Below are 19,138 nucleotides of genomic sequence, written 5' to 3'. Positions count from 1 at the left end.
ACTCAGTGGACCAGGCTACACTGACTCTCTGATACTTTAACATTAAACTGCATTTGAAACAAAACTTTAACTTGAGGTCTTTAAAAAATACTTTAGATATTTTTGTGTTGAAGTGAGTGTCAGAATATTACAGAGAGCATCTGGATCAGCAGGTTACTAGTAGATGCTGAAGTCATCCAACTATTTACACAAAATGCTCAAATCACAGTCCAGTGTGTCAGTATAGTCACAGAAAAGTATCAGTTTGTTCATATTTTCCCAGACAGCATGAATTTAAAACAGTTCTGTTTTAGTAGGAAGTTGATTTGTGCCTGCAGCTCAAGTACATCTTGGTTAAGCATTTTTGTAACCAAACGGAATAGCTAATTAATAGCATATTAACAATTAATACAACTGATGTGTGAAAATCTGTGATGTGTATGACTCAATCTTAAGTCTCCGCTGCCAAGCCCTCCATCCTCTGAATATCAACTTTTAAAATAATTAAAAGTCTATCCATTTATTTTTTGTCTTAACAGAGATGCTCAGACCGCATAGCCGACACTAGCTCTTTTTGATCAGGAGGTGTAGTGGCTCTGACCATGACCATTTTTCTGGTCTTTTAACCAAGGCTGAAGGAAAAAGGTGAGGGTAGAAATATCACCTTTATTCTCAAAGTTAATTGCCGAAAACAGAGAAGTACAAGCCTAGATAAAAAAGAAGTTGTGTAAAATGTAAATAAACACAGACTTGCAATGATTTGCAAATCTCATAAACCCATATTTGATTCACAACAGAACTAAACTGAGAAATTTTTATAATTTTAAGAAAAAAACAGCAACACACCTCAGGAAAGGTGCGACAGCTCTATGTTTACCACTGTGTGGTATCTCCTCATCTTTTACTGAACTGTTGCTGATTAAGGTACAAGTTGCTCAATCATCCAGGTAAGTAAATCCCCAAAAGTTGATTCCGTTCATCTGGACGTAGCGTTTTCAGTGGGAGAAAAGTTTCATCACTCATCCAGGTGACTTCTTCAGTCTCAGCTGACTGCAGGTTTCCCCAATCTTATAAACAGTACATTTGCACAACGACTGAAAATAGCACTACTGACAAACAATGGGCTGTGAGGTCAGTTTCATTATCATTAATATGCAAACATTTCTCCCACTGAAAATGCTACGTCCAGATGAACAGAATCAACATTTTGGGACTTCCTTACCTGGATGATTGAGCATGCATCAAGACAGCAGTTGCAAATGTTCCTCCAACAGTTTTTCATAGCAGTTGCTTTTACAGCTTTTTGTTGCCATGTCCTATCTTGTTTGAGATGTTTTGCTGTCATCAAAGTCAAAATGAACTAATATTTTTCTTGAAAAGGTTAATTTTCCTAGATTAAACATTTAAAAATGTTTCATGGATTCTATTGTGAATAAAATGTGAGTCCAAGAGATTTGGAAATTATTGGAAGTTGTTGTTTTTATTTACATTTTACACAATGTCCCAACTTTATTGGATACTGTACAACAATTCATCTTTAAACACGTGATTCTGAGACTTCTGCAATTGCATGACCAAGTTGACATTCTGCTTCAAACTTAATTCAAATAATCTAAAGAGGAATAAAGAATTTGTGGCCCCTTGGCGCGATCCAACCTGACTTTCAGCTGTTCTAAAGAGTTTATTCAAACTAGCTCTTTCCTCAGGCCCTCTGCACATGTTCAGGTTTAGTATTCCTGATTCCCATTTAAAGGGATAATACATAAAAAATCTGCTCTGCTTTCAGCATGGCTTTTCCCCGTCTGTCACTTTTCTGCCATTTGTCATCTCAAACGTTGAGTTCAGCGGGCTCCAGAGTTGAATTTTACATGACACTAAAGACTCTGTGTGTGTTTTGTGGTAAACATATATTTAACAGGACATGTTGAGTGCCTGAGTGTGTGTCCTCTCTTTCCACCTTCGTTCCTCCCCCACTCTTCGCAGTCCCTTATCCCACCCCTTTTGTATCTGTGTCATTACTCCGGAGAGCGCGAAGGTTTCTCTTTGTAGCGAGTCCAACTTGGCAGCAATGCAGTCACTGCTGGGAAAGTGTGTGTTTAAGTGTGTGCTTAAATGAAATGTGTGCGCTGTCACAGGTGGAACTAGGACAGCAGGCTGGGAGGACTCGGAGATGGAGAAGAAAAGTTTGTGGAGCATTCATATGGGAGATCGAGAACAGAAACAGGACGCTGACACCTTTTAATTCATTCTTTTTGTACTGATGTTTTGTTTTCTTTCGATGTTCCAGCCTTTAGTTTTATTATTATTTAATGAACAGGAGGCTCGAACTTGGAAGAAAGTTCCTATGATGTTGATAGAAAAACAAACCCAAGAAGAGGCGGCCCTTTCAGGTTTTAATCCTGTTACGGTTCTAGGATCGCACTGCGGATTAACATCTGTCATGTGTGTGAAAGGATAACATGGGATGAAGTTGCTGTTTGACATTTCATTGTGCACGTCAGACATCAGACTTCAGAGCAGAGGTCGATTTATCACATGAAAAGATTCAGGGCTTACTTATATACTTAAGTGTGGCTGCCGAAGGGTAAGGATATTACACCCATTTGCAATCCTAAAGTCATTCTGCACATTCAGTTGCTGTATTTACTGATCTTTAATGAGTTTCAGAGGAACGACTATGCTTCAGCAGAAAAACTGGACAATTTTACAGATGATTAAAACCTAAGTTAATTACCACAAAGTTCTAGGGTAATCTTGAATCATAAGAGCTTTGATGGATTTCAGCACTGTCTGCCTAAAGAGACATCTTGGCCAGAGAGAAATGGTATAAACTTCCATAACTGACCAAAGAACAAACAGAATCAAAACGAACTTGTAATATTTGAACCTCAAAATTGAAAACCAATTACTTACTCAACAAATATCCAGATCACCATGAAAAATATACCCCTAGCACTTGGACTCGTAGTCCAACATACATTATAGGCCTGGGCTCAGCAAGACCTCTAGAGGTGTTCTCAGATAATGCTTTAATATATCATCAAGATGCACCTTTTGATTTACCTTTGAAACTTTGGACTACCATCTAGCCAAAACAATTTTCCTCTTTTCCCCACAGGACTTTCAGGTTTTCACACCTGAAAAAGTCTCAAACTGACCGTAACGAGAAATTTGTTTAGTTTTTGAAGCCCCTGAGTTCATACACAGTCTGCTCACTATATTCTGCTAGTCTCTTCTTATGTGGATCTTAAGATTCTTTTTTCTTGCATTTAAAAATGAAAGTACTCATCAACAAATTTGCCTAAACTCTGTGGAGCTTTAACAATTTTAGAATTACAAATAAAAAAACATAAAAATTTTGGTTCACTGGAAACTTCCTGGATATTATTCCATTGAGGTTAGCGTGGCCACTCCGTCACATCCTTCCTTTGTAGACTGTTACATTTTAAGGCAAAGGAACTATGAGAAGAGCTAATATTATGGGTAGATACTATCAGGTTTTCATCTGAACTGGAAACATTTTTACCTCATAGACTAACAGTCACAGCAGACACTGTGTTTGGATGGGGGAAATGCTGAGATGAGCAGCCTCAAGTGCAGCTGCTGGTCACTGTGACATGAGGCGAGGCGATTAAAGCCGGCGATCCTGTTGTGTCGCCGCGTGCCGGAGCTTATCTTTGTTTCTGGATTACATGTTTTATCCTCATTCACAGCTCTTCAGCTAGCCTCAGATTTGTCACTTGAATCTGGTTTTCTATGAGAAAAGCTGCTGTTTCATCAGGAATTAAACTTAATCTGTCGTTTGAGAGCGGGACAAACTCTGACCGCTGCCTCCTGTTCAATGAACCTGTCACTTCTCTATTGGTGGAAAACACTAACTCAGCTGTCCTCTCTGTGATGCTAAGCTAAGCTACCCACTCCTTTCAAAGTGAATGACAGAGGAGTCAACAACTGGAGGAGGGAGACAGCTTTAACCCATCTCCAGGAAAAACTTTTCTGTGCACACCAGCAGTTTCTTTGATACAGATTTTAAAGCTTCCATGTTAAATAAAACCAAAACTGTGTGACCTTTAATCTGTGACAAATAAATACTCTAAAAAAAGTAAGCTGGGAAGGACTGGCCAAAAGAATTCATAAGTGAAAAGGTGGCAGCAGATCAGACATCACTTTGTGTCCAAAATGTGCTTTCATGTTATGCCCAATGAAAACGGTCAGAGAGAGATCAGCTGACGTTTAATCACGACTAAGTGGTGCTTTTGTCTACTTCTTCGTTTCTCTTTCAGGTAATTTTATTTCCCTTTAGTGACAATTTGTTTTCCTTTAAGAACACTTCACTTTTCTTTCATGGTAATTTTGTTTCGTTTTAAGGACACATTTCCCTCTGAGGTCTTTTGTCATTTCTAATTGGGGTCATTTTGTTTCCTTTCAGGGAAATTTTGTTTCTGTTTGAATACAAAGAAGAATCCAGGGCAACAGTAAAAAGCAGGGAATATAAGTTCGATATAAGTATGAAAGGAAGAGTGTAAGAAAGGAGGGGGAGCTGAAAGGGACTCCCCTGAGACAGAGAGAAAAAAACTAAGAACACCTCCAGAGGAAAGAGGAGAGTCGCGTTCAGCTGAATCAGCACGGCTCTCTGTGTGTCAGCAGCTTAAGTCGCTTTGTTAAGACGTCACATACTCAGAGCCTGAGGACGTTTCTTTGGCCCTCACATGTTAATGCCAAATAAAAAGAAAGACACACACACAGCCTGAGTCTTCACACACACACACACACACACACACACACACACACACACAGTTGTCATGCTGATGCAGTAGTTATGAAATATTTGTCTTGATTGCTTTTCTTGCTTTAAAACTTTTGTTTTCAAAACTTCAGTGTTGTTGTCTCTGAGGTCGTGCATCTTTAAACTTGGTGGTCATGCAGTGTTCCTCAGATTATGCTTTATGTCTTTTTTTGCTTACTTTATTTATTTAATTACATAATTATAATTTTGTTTCTACTTTTTGCTCTTATGGTCTCATTTCATGTCTGTGATTATGTCCTCTGTCCTTAGAGGTCATTTTTGATTATTTGGGGTTATTTTTTTGTTTGTGATCATTTTGTGTCTTTTAAAAATTATTTGTTGTGCTCATTTACTCACAGATTAGTAAAGTAAAAATGCTGCCATGACTCCTTAGTGTTTTTTTTTTATTTCCTAACAGTAAAAATATCACAATAAATAAGTAAAAACAAATAAAATAAACAAAAAACAAACATTCATATTTCTTTAGCTTTTCTGGTTTGGCTGGACATGTATAGTTCTGTGTGAAAACAAACCAAGTGAAAATGTAACACGAACAGATAATCTGCAGTGAGGTATTTCGATTTGGTAACTGAGTAAAACCAGATGAACAAACTAAAGAAGAATTTTCGCTCTCTTTTTCTGTGATGTTTTCTTTCACATGAATCGTTTGGGAAGGCACTCGTCCACAGCACACGGGCAGAAGCGTTTGAGTGACAGCGGCTACAGTGGCGGCAGCAGCTGCTGATCCGTCACCGAGTCGCTGTCGTAACGCGCAACCATCTGGCCTTCAGGCGTCTGTCACCACACAGCTGTGGAGAGAGAATGTTTGCCCGCTACCGCCGACGAATAAAGTTTCAGTTATCTGAAGAAAAAGTTTCCAAAATCAGGACGCCTCCACGACTTCCAAAAACCGTTTCTTCTTCTGTGGTTTGTATCATTACAGAAATGTGCGATCATTTCCACCCTCCGCTCTTCACGTGGCCTCTGTTCTTCTTTGTGGCTTTCTTCACCTTCGTTTGACCCACGGTGGCTTTGCAAGATGCCAATGTAGGGGCGGAGCTTCCATTTGATGGATGGGTGGGGTTTAACTGAGAGGGGGTGTGGCTTACAGTGATCATCGGGTTCTTTGACAAATCACAGAGGGGAACAGTTTGAGGTATTTCTAGGTCAGCTACAGGAAAGGTTTCTGGGAAATCTGACACCTGAAAAGAAACAAACGTAGTATTTATTTTGAACATGAATTATTACATTTATAAATATAATTCATTACACTAAAGATAGAGACTTATAGAGACCAGTATTTAAAGGAGAGGGAGTCTTACAGGAACAAAGGCCAAGTTGTCACGGAGACAGGCATCCTGCAGCTCACTACGTAGTGCTGTCACATGACTGCGGTGGGCAGAGACTTCCTGCTCAAGCCAATCAATCCTGGAGCTGCAGGTGTGGCAGAGCTGAGAGACGGCAGAGAGAAAACTCTGCACAGAAAGAGAAACACGAAGAGATGAACTGAGAGCGGCGAAGGGTGGAGGATAAAGAGGAGAGAAAGGTGTAGAAGGAAGGAAGGAAAGAAGGAAAGAAGAAGAAAGGAGGGGAAAAAATAAGGAAAGAAAGACACTTTCTTCCTTGCTCTGTTACCTGGCATGCTGTCGCCTCAGGAGCTCCCATGATGCTCTCTGCTCCACTCAACTCTAGGTTCTCGTGAGGTAACAGCAAGGGGCGGGGGTTGGCCTTCAGAGAGTGTTGTGATTGGATGAGACTGTCCCTGAACTGAAGAGCACACTGCATTGTGTCACCAACTGTGAGGCCCATTGTGAGTTTTCAGCAGTCAAAGTGAGGTCACCTCACGGTGTGTGTGTGTGTTTGTGCGCATGTGTTCACCTGCTTGCAACTTGACTCTGCAGCCTTCATGCAGCTGACCACACAGTCCCGACGTCTGAGAAACAACAACGTCAACAACCAACAATCTCACAGTAAACAAACTTCTGGGTGGAGGGAAAGAGGGTCCGCTACCTGCTGGCATCTCTCAGCTCGTCCTCAGCTCGCTGCAGCCTCTCCTCTACCTGCTTCTTTCCCTTCTGAATCCCAGACAGGTGCTTACCCAGAAACCTCAGCGAGCGTTCTTTCCGAATTACCTCCTGCCGAGCCTCTGACAGCACCTTTTGAGAGAGACAGAGAGAGAGAGACCTAGAGTTACCTGAAAGTAACTATCACAGCACCAGGGCTAAGGTGCCCACTGTGCAGGCTTGCAGGCATCATTTCCACATTAACTGTGAAGGTAGATTATTGACAACATCACCATTAAACAGCTGGCTAAGCACCTCCTGTTGGATATTAATGTAGAAAGTTAATGCTACATCTTTGATCTGTACCTTTATGGATATTTAAAATCCATGCAGTTTGACATTAAACACGCCAGAGTCGGAGAGAGAGTCTGATTGTCTAACTTCCAGTTCACTCAGTTCTTACATTGGTTTTGAAATGTGTTTAAAGCTTTATCTACCAATCTTTTTGTTGTGGGAACAGACGAGAAATTGTTTTTGTTGGAAACAAAGATAACACTCTTTCATATTCCACCAAACTCCACTAACTAAACTTTAACCTTTCTCTGACAGGAAGATGGAGCTATGGCGAGACTTTTCTACTTTGCTTCTGAACCAAAACATCAAACCACCAAAGTCACGTAACAGGGCAAACCTGCCTGACCAATCGTGGCAGCAGGAGACAGTTCTGTGTTCTGTGAGGTAAAATTACACGTTTTATGAATGGAGTCCGGTGGAGAGCAATTTGGGTGACTTCCTGCTCAGAAAGGGCTGTTTGACAGCAGGTGAAGCAGTGAACATGTTCTCAATAGAGCATCCATCAAGCCCAGGTTGAGTCATATTAGGTGTGGGCGTGGCCTAATCCCACCTGCCACAGGTAACACACTTGCTGTTGATGTTCAAAAAGAGCAGAGTGAATGTTTGTGTGTGGCATACCTGTGTGGTCTGTCTCAGTGTGCGCTGCGTTTCGGCCTGCTCAGTGGCGTGTGCGTCGACTCGCCGCTGCAGCGTGTGCAGCTGGTTGGACTGTTCCTGGATCAGCATCTGAGCCTCCTGCTCTCTGCTCAGAGCCTGACGGAGCTCCACACACACACTCTGGAAACGCTCATCTGGCACCTGAAAAAACACACAACCACATACAATCATGAAGGTGTGTAGCATGCAGATGTGTGTGTGTGTGTGTGTGTGTCTGTGTGTTTTGCCTCACCATTCTGCTTGTCTCCTTCAGCAGTCCTTTCCTCAGATTGGCCACCTCCAGCCGCAGGCTCCGCCTCTCCACCTCTGCCGAGTGCAGCCGCTGGCTGAAAACCAGGAAGTGCTGCTGGAGGACTGACACTAAACTCTGGTGGCACACAAAGGTCAAAGGTCAGCAGAAGGAGAGAGGTTCTCTGATAAAACTGAGTTTCTTTCGTGTTTAGCGACCTTTGTGTCAGGCTGCGGAGACGTCAGGCTCAGGCCGAGCCTCATTCGGCTGCTCAGTGTCTCCTCGTTTATGCCACAGGAGGACAGGCTGGACTCTGATTGGTCGAGGACGTGATCCAGGAGGCGGGATAAGCCTGAGCAAGCAACTGAGATCAAGAGTGGAGGGGAGGAACCTCGAGAAACAAAAGAAACAAGATAGTTTTGAGGAGGTCTCTGTGGGTGTTTGTGTGTGTGTGTGTGTGTGTGTGTGTGTGTGTAGTTACCAGAGTCTGCCAGAGCCCCCTGCAGTTCAGACATGGAGGTCAGAATGGTGGATGAGAGACGTTTAGATCCAAACAAACGAGCACAAAGACCTTCATGACCGTCAGTCAGCTGTTTGTCTAAATAAAAAAACAAAAGTTTCTCAGTTTTCTTTCGTTTTTGTTTTTTTTAAACACGCTCCATCAAACATTTATCATGCATGAAACACTTCTTATTGTCAGCCTATGAACTAACTGTGACAAAAAGTCTGAGGCTTTACAAATCAGGACATGAAAATCCTCCAATCTTCCAAAATGACGCAAGTCCACCCTTACTGCTGCCACAGGAATTCAGAGGCTAAGCAGCAGCCAGCTGCTGATAATCAAATAATCGGACTGCACCTCCACACCACATATGTGAGTCTGGTAGCTTGGCCATTATACTAACACTCAGATACACAGTATTTATACTGCTCTCTCAGCTGCTGTACAACATCTGTGACATACAGCACATACAACAGTAAAACAGTGTTGTCCATGTCTGTCTCAGCACCATCTCTAACATCAGTGGGTTACATTCTGAAGACGGTGTTTCCTTGAGCTCCTACAAACACACTGGAGGCGTTTCCTTCCTTGTTTGTGGAGGTGTGTGTACCTGGTGTGTCTCGAGTCTTCTGTGTCGCTGTATCCACCCCTCCACAGATGCAGATGGCTGGAGCTCCGCCTCCTCTCTCCAGACGAAACAACACTGTCGTGTTCCTGGCCAGCGAACACCACCTCCTCACTGCCAGCACAGCGCACACAATCCTCCTCCACCTCCTCACCGCCCTCCTCGTCCTCTCTCTCTTCTTCTCTTCCTCCTTCTCTTCGTCTTTCTCACCCTCCAGAGCATCCACCAGCCTCCTCACCTCCTCCTGCAGCTGCTCCCGCTCTGCCAGCCGCCGGCATAAGAATTTCTTCTGCTCAGAAAGCCCACACAGACGAAGGTGAGTGTGCCTCAGCGCTCCACCCAGCAGTGTGCAGGCTAAGAAGAAGGAGGACGACTCCTTGCGGCTTCGAGAGAGGAGGCCTCTGAGCTGGGAGAGGTCAGAGGTCAGCGAGGAACAGCGTTGCTCCAGAGAAGAGGCGTGATCACGGAGAGAGTCGTGCTGAGAGCGGCAGACCTGGAACAGAACATGGAGGGGTTAGCATCCAAAATCAGAAACACGCTGATTCAGCAAGTGACGCTTCTAATATAAAAACACACACACAAAAACATTTGTAATAAGCAAACAGAAAATGAAGAAATTACAAGACAAAACTGACAATCTGCTATTCTCTAAACATATTATTTTAATCCAAACCTGCGTAAATGTCCTTGTTCCAGCTTATAGTGTGACTCTGCTCAGTGACACAAACTTTGTAATAACTTTGTAACAAATCACTATTATCCTTTGCCTTTTTTTCTCCTCTTCACTCTTTGGTGAACTTTTTCTGTGGTTGTAAATGCTGCTGCAGAGAATTTTATGCTTTTGGGGACAACAAAGTTGGAAGTGAAGAGAAGATTTTTGTATCTGTTGTCTCATCTCTTCACAGAGACTCTGACCAAAGGGACTGATAACTGAAATCTCTTTGCTTCCAGCCTGCTGATTCAGCTCAGAGTGCCTCTGTCGCTGCAGGGTGACATGACTGACATCCACGAGGAGCGGAAACACTCCAGGGATGAGTGTGTGTGTGAGTGCGTGTTACCTGCAGCTCGCTCTGCAGCCCCCTCACGGTGTGTGTGTTCCGTCTGCTCCACTCCTCCTCCCTCCTCCTCACGCTTTCCTCCAGACGGGACAACACACACTCCTGACTCCGCTGCAGCTCGCGCACACACACACTCTTCTTGTTGCACACGCTCTGCAGGTGGGCTATCTGCAGCAAGAGAGGGAAAAAAAACAAAAACAAAAACAAAAAAACAGGTGGGGGGAGGCAGAAGAGGACAGCAACATTTTAGCCGCATGGGAAAAATAATGTTCACAGTCTGTCAGCAAACTGTTAGCTGCAGATGTGCTACAGCTGGCAAGTACATGAAGCAAAACCTTCATGTAGTTCAGTCTCACCTCGCCATACTCTGAGTTTCTGCTTAGCCTTCTGAATGATGCCACAGTCCTGGATGAGCCCCCAATTTATTCAGATAGTAAGGAAGCTAAGGTTAGCCAGCTTGCTCCTATATTGGGTACCAATATGTTAGCTAACATTAAACAAGATAAAGCCACTTTTATCAGATGAAGCCCATTTAAACAAACAGGAATTTGACCGGCATTCAAGTATAGTTCTTTCAGCATCAAAATACCAATTGATTCAAATTCAAATTCAACACTCAGACTGTCTTTATTTTGACTAACACAGGTTAACAAGTAGGCAAACACATATAAATGCAAGCTATCTAAAGCTGTGACCACACAGGAACTGATTCCCACTGACATGGTAGCCAGAAACCATAGACACTAGGTCACTAATAGGCAGACCATTCAAACCTTACTATTAGAATACCCTCGAGCTTGTTGTGAAAAATAATTAAAACTTAATAATAAATAATTAAACCTTGTTGAAATGTTGTTGAATTGTACTTTCCTTGTTTCCTTTGACAGTCAGTTGCAGATTGTATACAGACACTGATACAAAAAATAACCGGATAGCTTGCAATAGAAGGACCATGACATTCAGCAACTACAAGTGACTGCTGGTGACGCAAAGTGAGTGGGCCCTGAGATGTATTTTTCTCAACATTGAGGCAAACCACTGAAGCAATGAGAGTGACAGATACCGTTGATTAACTCATGAAAGGATAGTAAACACATTTAAGGGTTATCTAGCCAACGAGAGTCCAAATAACCCTGTGGTGACCAGATTTGGCACTTGCATCTAAACAATAGGCCTATCTACCATTTTTCTTTAACTATTGGCTGTGAAAGAAGTTAGTCAAGGCAAACAAAGTTCTCACAAGTAATAATTTTTATTGGCTCTGTAACAAAAGAACAATCATCAGAGCTGTAATGATTAATGAATACTTTTATTCTTGGAGCCGAGCAGAGCTGAACAGAAAACACCTGAAACGAAACCTGGATTGTTTCCAGTGACCAGCTGGAGGCGACTCCTCTGAAAGTCCACTTAATCCTGGTTTCAGATTCTAGTTTCAAGTCTTACTAAATAAAACATAACAATTATTTTATACATAGTGTTCCTTTAAAGTAAAAAAGAACAATAAAGCAGGGAAATGTTTTAGAGGTGAAGTACTTGCTAATCAGCGAGTGAATTCAGCTTGGTTTCATTCACAAGTTTACCTTGTCGTTGGATTTCCGGAGGTCAGAGGTCAGCTGGTCCACCTGCTCGCTGATGACGTCACACAGCTCCTTCCAGGTGAAGTTACCCAGAATGCCCTGGGACTGATCAAGGAGGACGCAGCCAGCCAGCAGGCGCTGGTATAGGCAGTAGAGGAAGGACAGATGGGCCTGACACACAGACAGAGGCTCAGTATGAGGAGGCTGTAATGCATTTAATCCTCAGCTGTAATGATATAATGACATCATGCTGCTGAGAGAGAGTGGGCTCAAACTGTGACTCTGCTGCCACACAACTTTATTTAAAGTGTTTAACTGACAAATGTTTTACACAAGTTAAATTCAGTCAACAGAAGAAAAAAATTGTTTGACGTAATGGACAGATTAATGCAGCATCAGAGTGAGGAGGCAGCTAGAAATGTTAGAAAGACAAAAGACAAATGTTAAAAATCTCGATTCATCACCGTCGACTCTTTCTTGTAGTGTTCAGTTATCTGCTGGACTTCTGCTGTCCTCTCCTCCCTCTCCTTCTCTAGTTCTCTCTTCCTCTCCTCCCTCTCTCTCTGCAGCTCGGCCTCCAGGCTTTGACTCCGTGTCGACCAATCAGAGCTCTCCTGGCGTAAGCGAGACACCTCCTCCTTCAGTTTGAGCGTCTCCTGTCGAGACTCCTGGAGAAGAAAAAAGAGAGGGAAACAGGTTGAGACAAAAATATCTTCAGATGTCCTCACCTTCCAACAAACCAGGAAATGTCTTTACAGATTACACAGAGATCCCAACCTTCCACCAACATACTGAAAATCTTTACAAAAAAATGTCCTTTTAAAGTAACAGTCCCCGCTTCACAGAGACACACTTGTGTTAGTCCCATCCATCCAGAAAAAGAGACTTGGTGTTTCCACTCTCATGTCTGCTTCTATCACATCATGTGATTTATGTACATGCTGGATTCTGTCTATCAAGGAGTACCGAGATTCATTAGAAACGTTGAAGCCCTTAATCTGGGATTTTATTTATTTATTTATTTTTACCTTTATTTATTAAGGAAAAAAGAAAACTCATGCAGTGGTCCAGCACTGGCAGTCCACATTAGTCCCCTTCTTGTCTGGGATTACATTTAGGAAAAAGACCTGTACTTACATCAATCTGACTCCTCTGATCTGAGGTCAGCTGCTGAAGAGTCTGGTTCTCCTCCTGCAGCTTCTCTGACACCAGCAGCAGATCCTGGAGCTGCCACAGAAGAAGAGCAGGGGAATAAAATCATAATTCACCAGCTGAAACAGAAATAAACGAGAGCAATCTGTACCTGTCTGTCAGTGTCTAACAGCCTCTGTTGGTATGAGCTGAGCGTGGTCCTCAGCAGCTGCAGGACTTCAGCATGAAGACTCTGTTTCCCATCATCCTCTGCAGGTTCCGTTGATGGTTCACTGGTGTGCTGTTGCAGGGCGTCTCTGATCTGTTTCACACAGGTCACAAACGCCTCCTCTGTGTCGCACTGCCTCTGAACGGCCTAAACACAGTTCACAGAAATGACCAAGAAGAATTCAAATATTCCCTGTGATCGTAGTGCGACATGCACATGTCACACAAACATGAACACACCGATTTAAAGCGTGTGTGTGTGTGTATGTTTTACCTGCTCCAGCAGTGAGTGTGTGTTTGCGTGCTGTCGTTCCTCCTCCTCCAGTTTTTCTGAGAGGTCAGCGGTCGTCTTCCTCTCTGTTTCCAAAGCAGCACTCATGACAGACTTGCACTGCTCGTACTCTGACTGCAACCTGTGCACATGTTAGAAATCCAAATTACAGACTACTAAAGCAAATACAGCCTTTAGTGATGTGATTGGTTGATTAGATCTTATGACTGTTTATATATTTTTTAGCCACATTTTCTGCAGTGACCTCACCTCTCCAGAGCGCGCTCAGTGCTGCTATTCCTCTCTCTCTCCTGGCTGTAAGCGTTCTCCACTTCTCTGAACTGAGCTCTCAGCAGCTCCAGGCTCCTCTGCGCCTCCTGCTGGCCGGACCGCTCCATCGCCATGGCTGCCTCCAGGTCCCGCACCCGCAGCTGGTGGTTACATGAATAGAGAGAAATAGTGATAAGACTTTAATAAAACTTCAATGATTCGTTATCAGTTCCTTTAGTGAATCATTATTATTTTAACGTATGTCGAATGAAGTTGGTCTATGCAGGTTACTTGTTTGTTCGATCAGCCTGGAAGCATAAGATTCTGTTGGTTTGTCCTCATGTTGACCCCACAGCCTCATCTTGCACAAGACTGTGAGCATTTCACTCAACAGAGCAGAGGCCAAAATACTTCAGCTGAAGTTTCAAAATGTCAAATTTGAATCTAAACCAGGTGATGATGTCAGGCAGGTACTCACATTACACAAAGACAAAAGTGATTGAAAAGTGAGGTTTCATAAATAGAGATCGAAAATGTGATGTCAAAACCGCAAAGGATTGTAGGTACGAGTGGCAAGTAGTACTAGCGCACGCAGGCTTTCACATGAAAACAGTCACACAGCGATAAAAAGAAACCCAAAAAATGGCAAGAAGCTGTTGTAATATTAACTGCAATAACCGGTCGCATGACAGCCACGGGAAGCCGACGGGTAAAGAGATCGTTTTTTATCGGATTACGTCGTGGAAGAAAAATAGTTCAAACCATGTTTCCGAGGTAACAAAGAGCCGACGGATGGCCTGGATTGCAGCCATTCAAAGACCAAATATAACGTCCCTGAACACTCCAGCTCACATGTTAGTCTGCTCCAAGCATTTCCACAAAGGTACGTCTTCTGCCTGGCCAGCAGATCGTGGCTCAAGAGTTGGGAGTTCGCCTTGTAATCGGAAGGTTGCCGGTTCGAGCCCCAGCTTGGACAGTCTCGGTCGTTGTGTCCTTGGGCGAGACACTTCACCTGTTGCCTACTGGTGGTGGTCAGAGGGCCCGGTGGCGCCAGTGTTCGGCAGCCTCGCCTCTGTCAGTGCGCCCCAGGGTGGCTGTGGCTACTATGTAGCTTGCCATCACCAGTGTGTGAATGTGTGTGTGAATGTCTGGATATGTAAAGCGCTTTGGGGTCCTTAGGGACTAGTAAAGCGCTATATAAATACAGGCCATTTACCATTGTAGTTATTATGTAATTTATCATAACATAATTGATGACCATATGATAATAAATATGTGCGTGATGAAAGCTGGGCAGCACGCTAACGTCCTTACTCCACTCTGTATGCTCGTATGGGTCTGACCGTTTCACTCCTTTGATTCTTTCCTCGTGCTTTTTTTGCCTTTTCGTCAAGTCTGTCTTTGTACGGACCTGCCGTGTTCTCCTTCATTTTGTACATAACTGTTTTTGGGGCAAATAAAATGCAAGTATGGATTAAAACTGCAGAATTAATGGTTACCGGTGCTGTAAATGCTAGCTCTTGATGCAGTGTTTTGATTATGCTGCCACTCGTACCCACAATGCAACGCGCGAAAGTCACGTGGTCTGTCGATCTCTATATTCAAACTAAGAGGTACAAACAAAGGTCATCGCTTCATTCAGAGGTCCTCACATTGACTCACAGTTCTCGCTTTCATTCAAAGTCCCTGCATCATACAAAGATCCTCGCTTTGACTCAAAGTCCTGGGACACTGTTTTAAACCAAAGCACTCAACTTGTTTGCATTTATAACAGTTTCACAGGTTGAGAGCTAGAACTGGTCCTTAATTCGAGTCGTGGATCACACAAAGATTTTATCTGATGCAAGTTGTTTAAAACACTAGTGATGTGTTTCCTCTGTTAGTAAAAACCTTCTGCACTTTCACTGAATATGTTAAATCACTGGCTCTGTGTGTTTGTTACCTGGATGATCTCAGAGTTGAACTTTGTCTCCAGGTGAGCACCTCGCTCTGCCTCGATGTTTGACTGAAGAGACTTCACCCTTTGCTCCAGCAGCTGAAGAGAGAAGACACACATCTGTTTTTTCTCCTGTTTCCCACCCAATTTCAAAAATAGGAACAGGGTCTCGCCTCCCCTCACCTCCTTCTGCCTGCGGCTCCTCTCCTCTCTCTCCATCAGCTGCTTTAGCTCGTCGGCACTTCGTCTTTTCACGTCGGCCTCCTTCTCTCGCTCCTTCTGCACCTCGGCCAACCTCCTCTCTGACTCCTCCAGAGCAACCTCCTGATCCTTGCAGACCAGAAGACACAAACCAAACCCCAAGAAACTTGTTTGAGGGGAAGAAATACTGGATTCAGTCTGTTTTTCAGCCCATTAATAAGGCTGATAAATGAAATAACATTTTAATCATCTTTAACTTGAATTTCTGAGTCTTTCTTGGTGACATTAGGCAACGCAGACTAAAAATCAGAGCTCTTTTCTGTTGTGACTCGAACCTGCAGCAGTTGGTGCAGTCGCTGGTTTTCAGAACTGAAGCTCTGAATCAGTCGATCTCGCTCCTCCACCTCACGCTGCGAAGCGTGCCGGTCCCCTTCGCTGGTCTGCCGCGTGATGTCCAGAGCTTTCTGCAGCTCCTCCACCGCCTGCTGGAGCTGCGCCGCTCGCTCTGACGCACAAACACAAACACCATTAGAGCTGCTGCTCTAAACAATGATGTTTATAGACCACGTGATTCACACCGTCCTGCTGAGGATTTTGTGAGTACAGATTTAAAAGTTCTTATATTGTCTTTGACTGGTCGACACGAGAAACTCTACAAGGACAGAACTTTGTAGCACTTCATTTCACAGATGACCCCACAATCAAAAAGGAAGGACGTTTACAAGTCTCCTCTGTTAAAGTGACATCATGTGTTGCACTAAACTACACAGCCAGCTTTTTTCTAATTGGCCCATTGTGGGAAGCCTGCTCCTGCGAGGGATTGCATGCAGCATGAAGCAGAAAGGTGCGTTGGATTCACCTGTGAGCGCCTGTTTGTCTCTGCTGAGCTCGACGACTCGCTCGGCGTCTCTGCGGTTCAAAGCCAGCTGGTACTGAAGCTCCACCCTCTGAGCCTCGCCGCGCTCCACCGAGCAGCGGAGCCGGGTCAGCTCTGCCTGCAGCTGACACACCTTAAACACCACAGTAAACACACACACCTTGTGATTTTTATTTGTAGATGATTATTTATCATTTCCTTAATTTTATTACTATTATTTTTATTTATTATTAGTATTTCTGCCCAAAGTTTCTTCTTTTTATCTTGAACATTGTGGATTTCCGATGCATTATTTGAACTTTTTTGCCAAATCTCTGAACATTCTTTCTTTTTTGGTCACAATTTTCAGGCGACTTTATTAAACGATTCACCTCTTTTTAGATTGTTTGGATCACATGAAGGGGGAATTTATCTCTTGAAAGCCAAACTGTTCTTGTAGCAGGCTGTAAACATGTTTAAAGTTGGACATTTTGCTGCAGGAGCCTCAAGTGGACATTAGAGGACCTCCAGGTTATGATTGGCTGTAGCTCACCTCCTGGTTGTGGCTCGCCTTCAGCTGCAGTTTCTCTTTCTCCAAATCGTTGACTCTCCACCTGAGCCTCCTCCACTCCTCACCCCCATCGCGTCCTTCGGATGCCGCCCTCCTCCCTCTCCCACTCCGCCCCCCATCTCCTCCGCTTCTGTCTTTCTCTCTTCCTCTCTCTTCCCACTCCTCTTCCTCCTCTCTTTTCCTCTCCGCCCTTCTTCTTCGTCCGTCTCCTGCTGCCTGCTTCTGTTTCTGCTGCAGAGTGTCAAAGCTCAAATTTGACCTGAAGAAAGCAAGAAAATATTTTTTCATTAAATACCCAAATAACAGCTTAACTTAACCTCAGAAATGTGATTTTTTTTTTAAAAATTTCATTATTTTTACATTTAGCTGATGCTGTGGACACGTTCAAACACGAAATTGTGTTTAATCAGCCTTCTGTCCAGTTTCTTCAGATTCTTCTAAACAAAATTCTACATTTTTGTTTAATTTTCACCTTATCTTTTGACTTTTTGTCTCAAAATTCACAGAATCTAATTTTATTTTAAAGTTCATTATGTCTGTGACTCATTTCCCCACATTTTTACGACTCATTTATACCACTCATAAAAGATCTTAATTTTAGCATTTATAATTAAGTCATAATTATAACTTCTTATATATTAGCCTTTTTGACCTGTTTTTTTAAAAATATGTCAAAGTATGCTTTTAATCCCCCCCCCCACTAGACTGTTCCCCTTTGGCTCTTATTTTAGTTTAAATCTTAAAACAAAAGAAAAAACAGACATTTAATTCTTTTATCATCCAAAGTTTACATTTTTAAGCCCAATTAGACCTTAAAATTTGCCTTGTGGTCACAGTATTTCCTTTTTGTCCCAACATTTCTGCACCCACCTTGCCTTGTCCTCCCCGGAGCCCTGGGCTCTGCTGCCCGCGGGTCTCTTTTCAATATCCCGGGGCTCTGCTCGCCTCTCCCCGTTCTCGCTTCGGTCAGGTTGTCTCCTCCTCTTTGCTGTTTCTGTCTGCATATCTGAGTTCAGTGACCCTGGAATTGCATTTAAATGTCTGTTATCGTCACGCCTGAAGCTGTCAGATTTCCTCTTTGTGACCCCGGAGACTCTTTTGGTTGCTCAGACGCTGCTGTTGCCCTGCCAGCAGACGCACACGAAATTACAGCGAGCTCTGTTTACAAATTGTCCAAGTTAATTATTACCTACAAATAATAAAGCTTATACAAGTTCTACAAAAACATTTACGACTAGTGATGAATAAACGGACCAGGTGATCACTAACAGAACCCAAAAACTTTATAACTTAAATCTCTACGTACATCCTCAAGTGCTATGAATACTTGTCAAGTGGTTCCTGTTGGGATTTTTATCATTTTAAATAAGTCTTTTTGGCTTACATATGTGCCGAATTATTTCAAATACTCTCTTCATCCTAACCAAATTGTTAACTTTTCACTTACTTCTCTGACACTTGCCAGCCATCGAGTCACCGACAAACTCCATTATTTGTGAATGAAGCTTTGTTCTCGTTCGATAGACAATCCCGAAAAAAGACGCGTACTTAAAATTACCAACATTGGAGCTGTATTTTAGCTTCACAACCGACTTTAATCAGTATGCGAAGCTCAGTGTCATCTTATCCAAACACGAATTTAGAAAGAAAACGTTTAAAACGCTGTTATTAACACTTACTGTCGCACTAACCCCAAAGCCGTTTGAATCTGACGCCATCTTTAGCGTCAGTACGTCGTTTCCGGATCACCGCTGGATTGGCTGGTTAAATTTTTTTATTTACATATTTATTTTTATTCAATTTTTAGGGCAGTTTATCAAATTAAATTAGATTTCATTAAGTTTATTATTTTTGTTATAATTTAGTTCTTTTAAAATGAACACAATATTTGTGCAAACTCTTTA

The 19,138-nt window shown here is 42.9% G+C and overlaps 2 protein-coding genes across 4 annotated transcripts in view; both read right to left on the bottom strand.

The window, feature by feature from the left end:
• LOC100692857 (uncharacterized) overlaps positions 1–19,138 on the bottom strand; it is a 444,159-nt gene that overhangs the window by 120,120 nt on the left and 304,901 nt on the right. The gene's annotated exons all lie outside the window — the stretch shown is intronic.
• On the bottom strand, positions 5,153–19,001 carry ccdc171 (coiled-coil domain containing 171). Of its 3 annotated transcripts, none has more exons than XM_013277178.3 (24): positions 18,914–19,001; positions 18,105–18,255; positions 17,217–17,493; positions 16,667–16,817; positions 16,143–16,312; positions 15,790–15,936; positions 15,613–15,705; positions 13,671–13,831; positions 13,404–13,542; positions 13,074–13,277; positions 12,908–12,997; positions 12,235–12,438; positions 11,774–11,941; positions 10,194–10,361; positions 9,121–9,628; positions 8,490–8,606; positions 8,227–8,399; positions 8,012–8,146; positions 7,741–7,920; positions 6,776–6,921; positions 6,644–6,698; positions 6,401–6,532; positions 6,088–6,240; positions 5,153–5,967 (listed from the first exon to the last, which is right to left on the bottom strand). In XM_013277178.3, the coding sequence occupies exons 2-24, from the start codon at positions 18,236–18,238 to the stop codon at positions 5,719–5,721; spliced, it is 3,954 nt and encodes a 1,317-aa protein (XP_013132632.2). In that variant the 5' UTR covers positions 18,239–18,255; positions 18,914–19,001; the 3' UTR covers positions 5,153–5,718. The 3 variants fall into 3 exon arrangements, with proteins under 3 accessions (XP_013132632.2, XP_025761702.1, XP_019215810.1); XM_025905917.1 differs by having other exon boundaries at positions 18,105–18,358; positions 18,682–18,975; XM_019360265.2 differs by having other exon boundaries at positions 18,682–18,975.

This window comes from Oreochromis niloticus, linkage group LG3 (genome assembly GCF_001858045.2).
Source record: "Oreochromis niloticus isolate F11D_XX linkage group LG3, O_niloticus_UMD_NMBU, whole genome shotgun sequence".
In the NCBI taxonomy this organism is placed as follows: domain Eukaryota; kingdom Metazoa; phylum Chordata; class Actinopteri; order Cichliformes; family Cichlidae; genus Oreochromis; species Oreochromis niloticus.
Note: the sequence above shows the minus strand (reverse complement) of the source record. Positions and strands in the feature narration are given on the sequence as shown.

Coding starts and splice junctions, on each gene's coding strand:
- ccdc171 (XM_019360265.2), bottom strand. CDS start 18,724: ATGGAGTTTGTCGGTGACTCGATGGCTGGCAAGTGTCAGAGAA. Junction 7,921..8,011: donor TGAAGGAGACAAGCAGAATG/GTGAGGCAAAAC, acceptor GTGTTTTTTCAG/GTGCCAGATGAGCGTTTCCA. Junction 6,241..6,400: donor CTGAGGCGACAGCATGCCAG/GTAACAGAGCAA, acceptor CTTTCTGTGCAG/AGTTTTCTCTCTGCCGTCTC.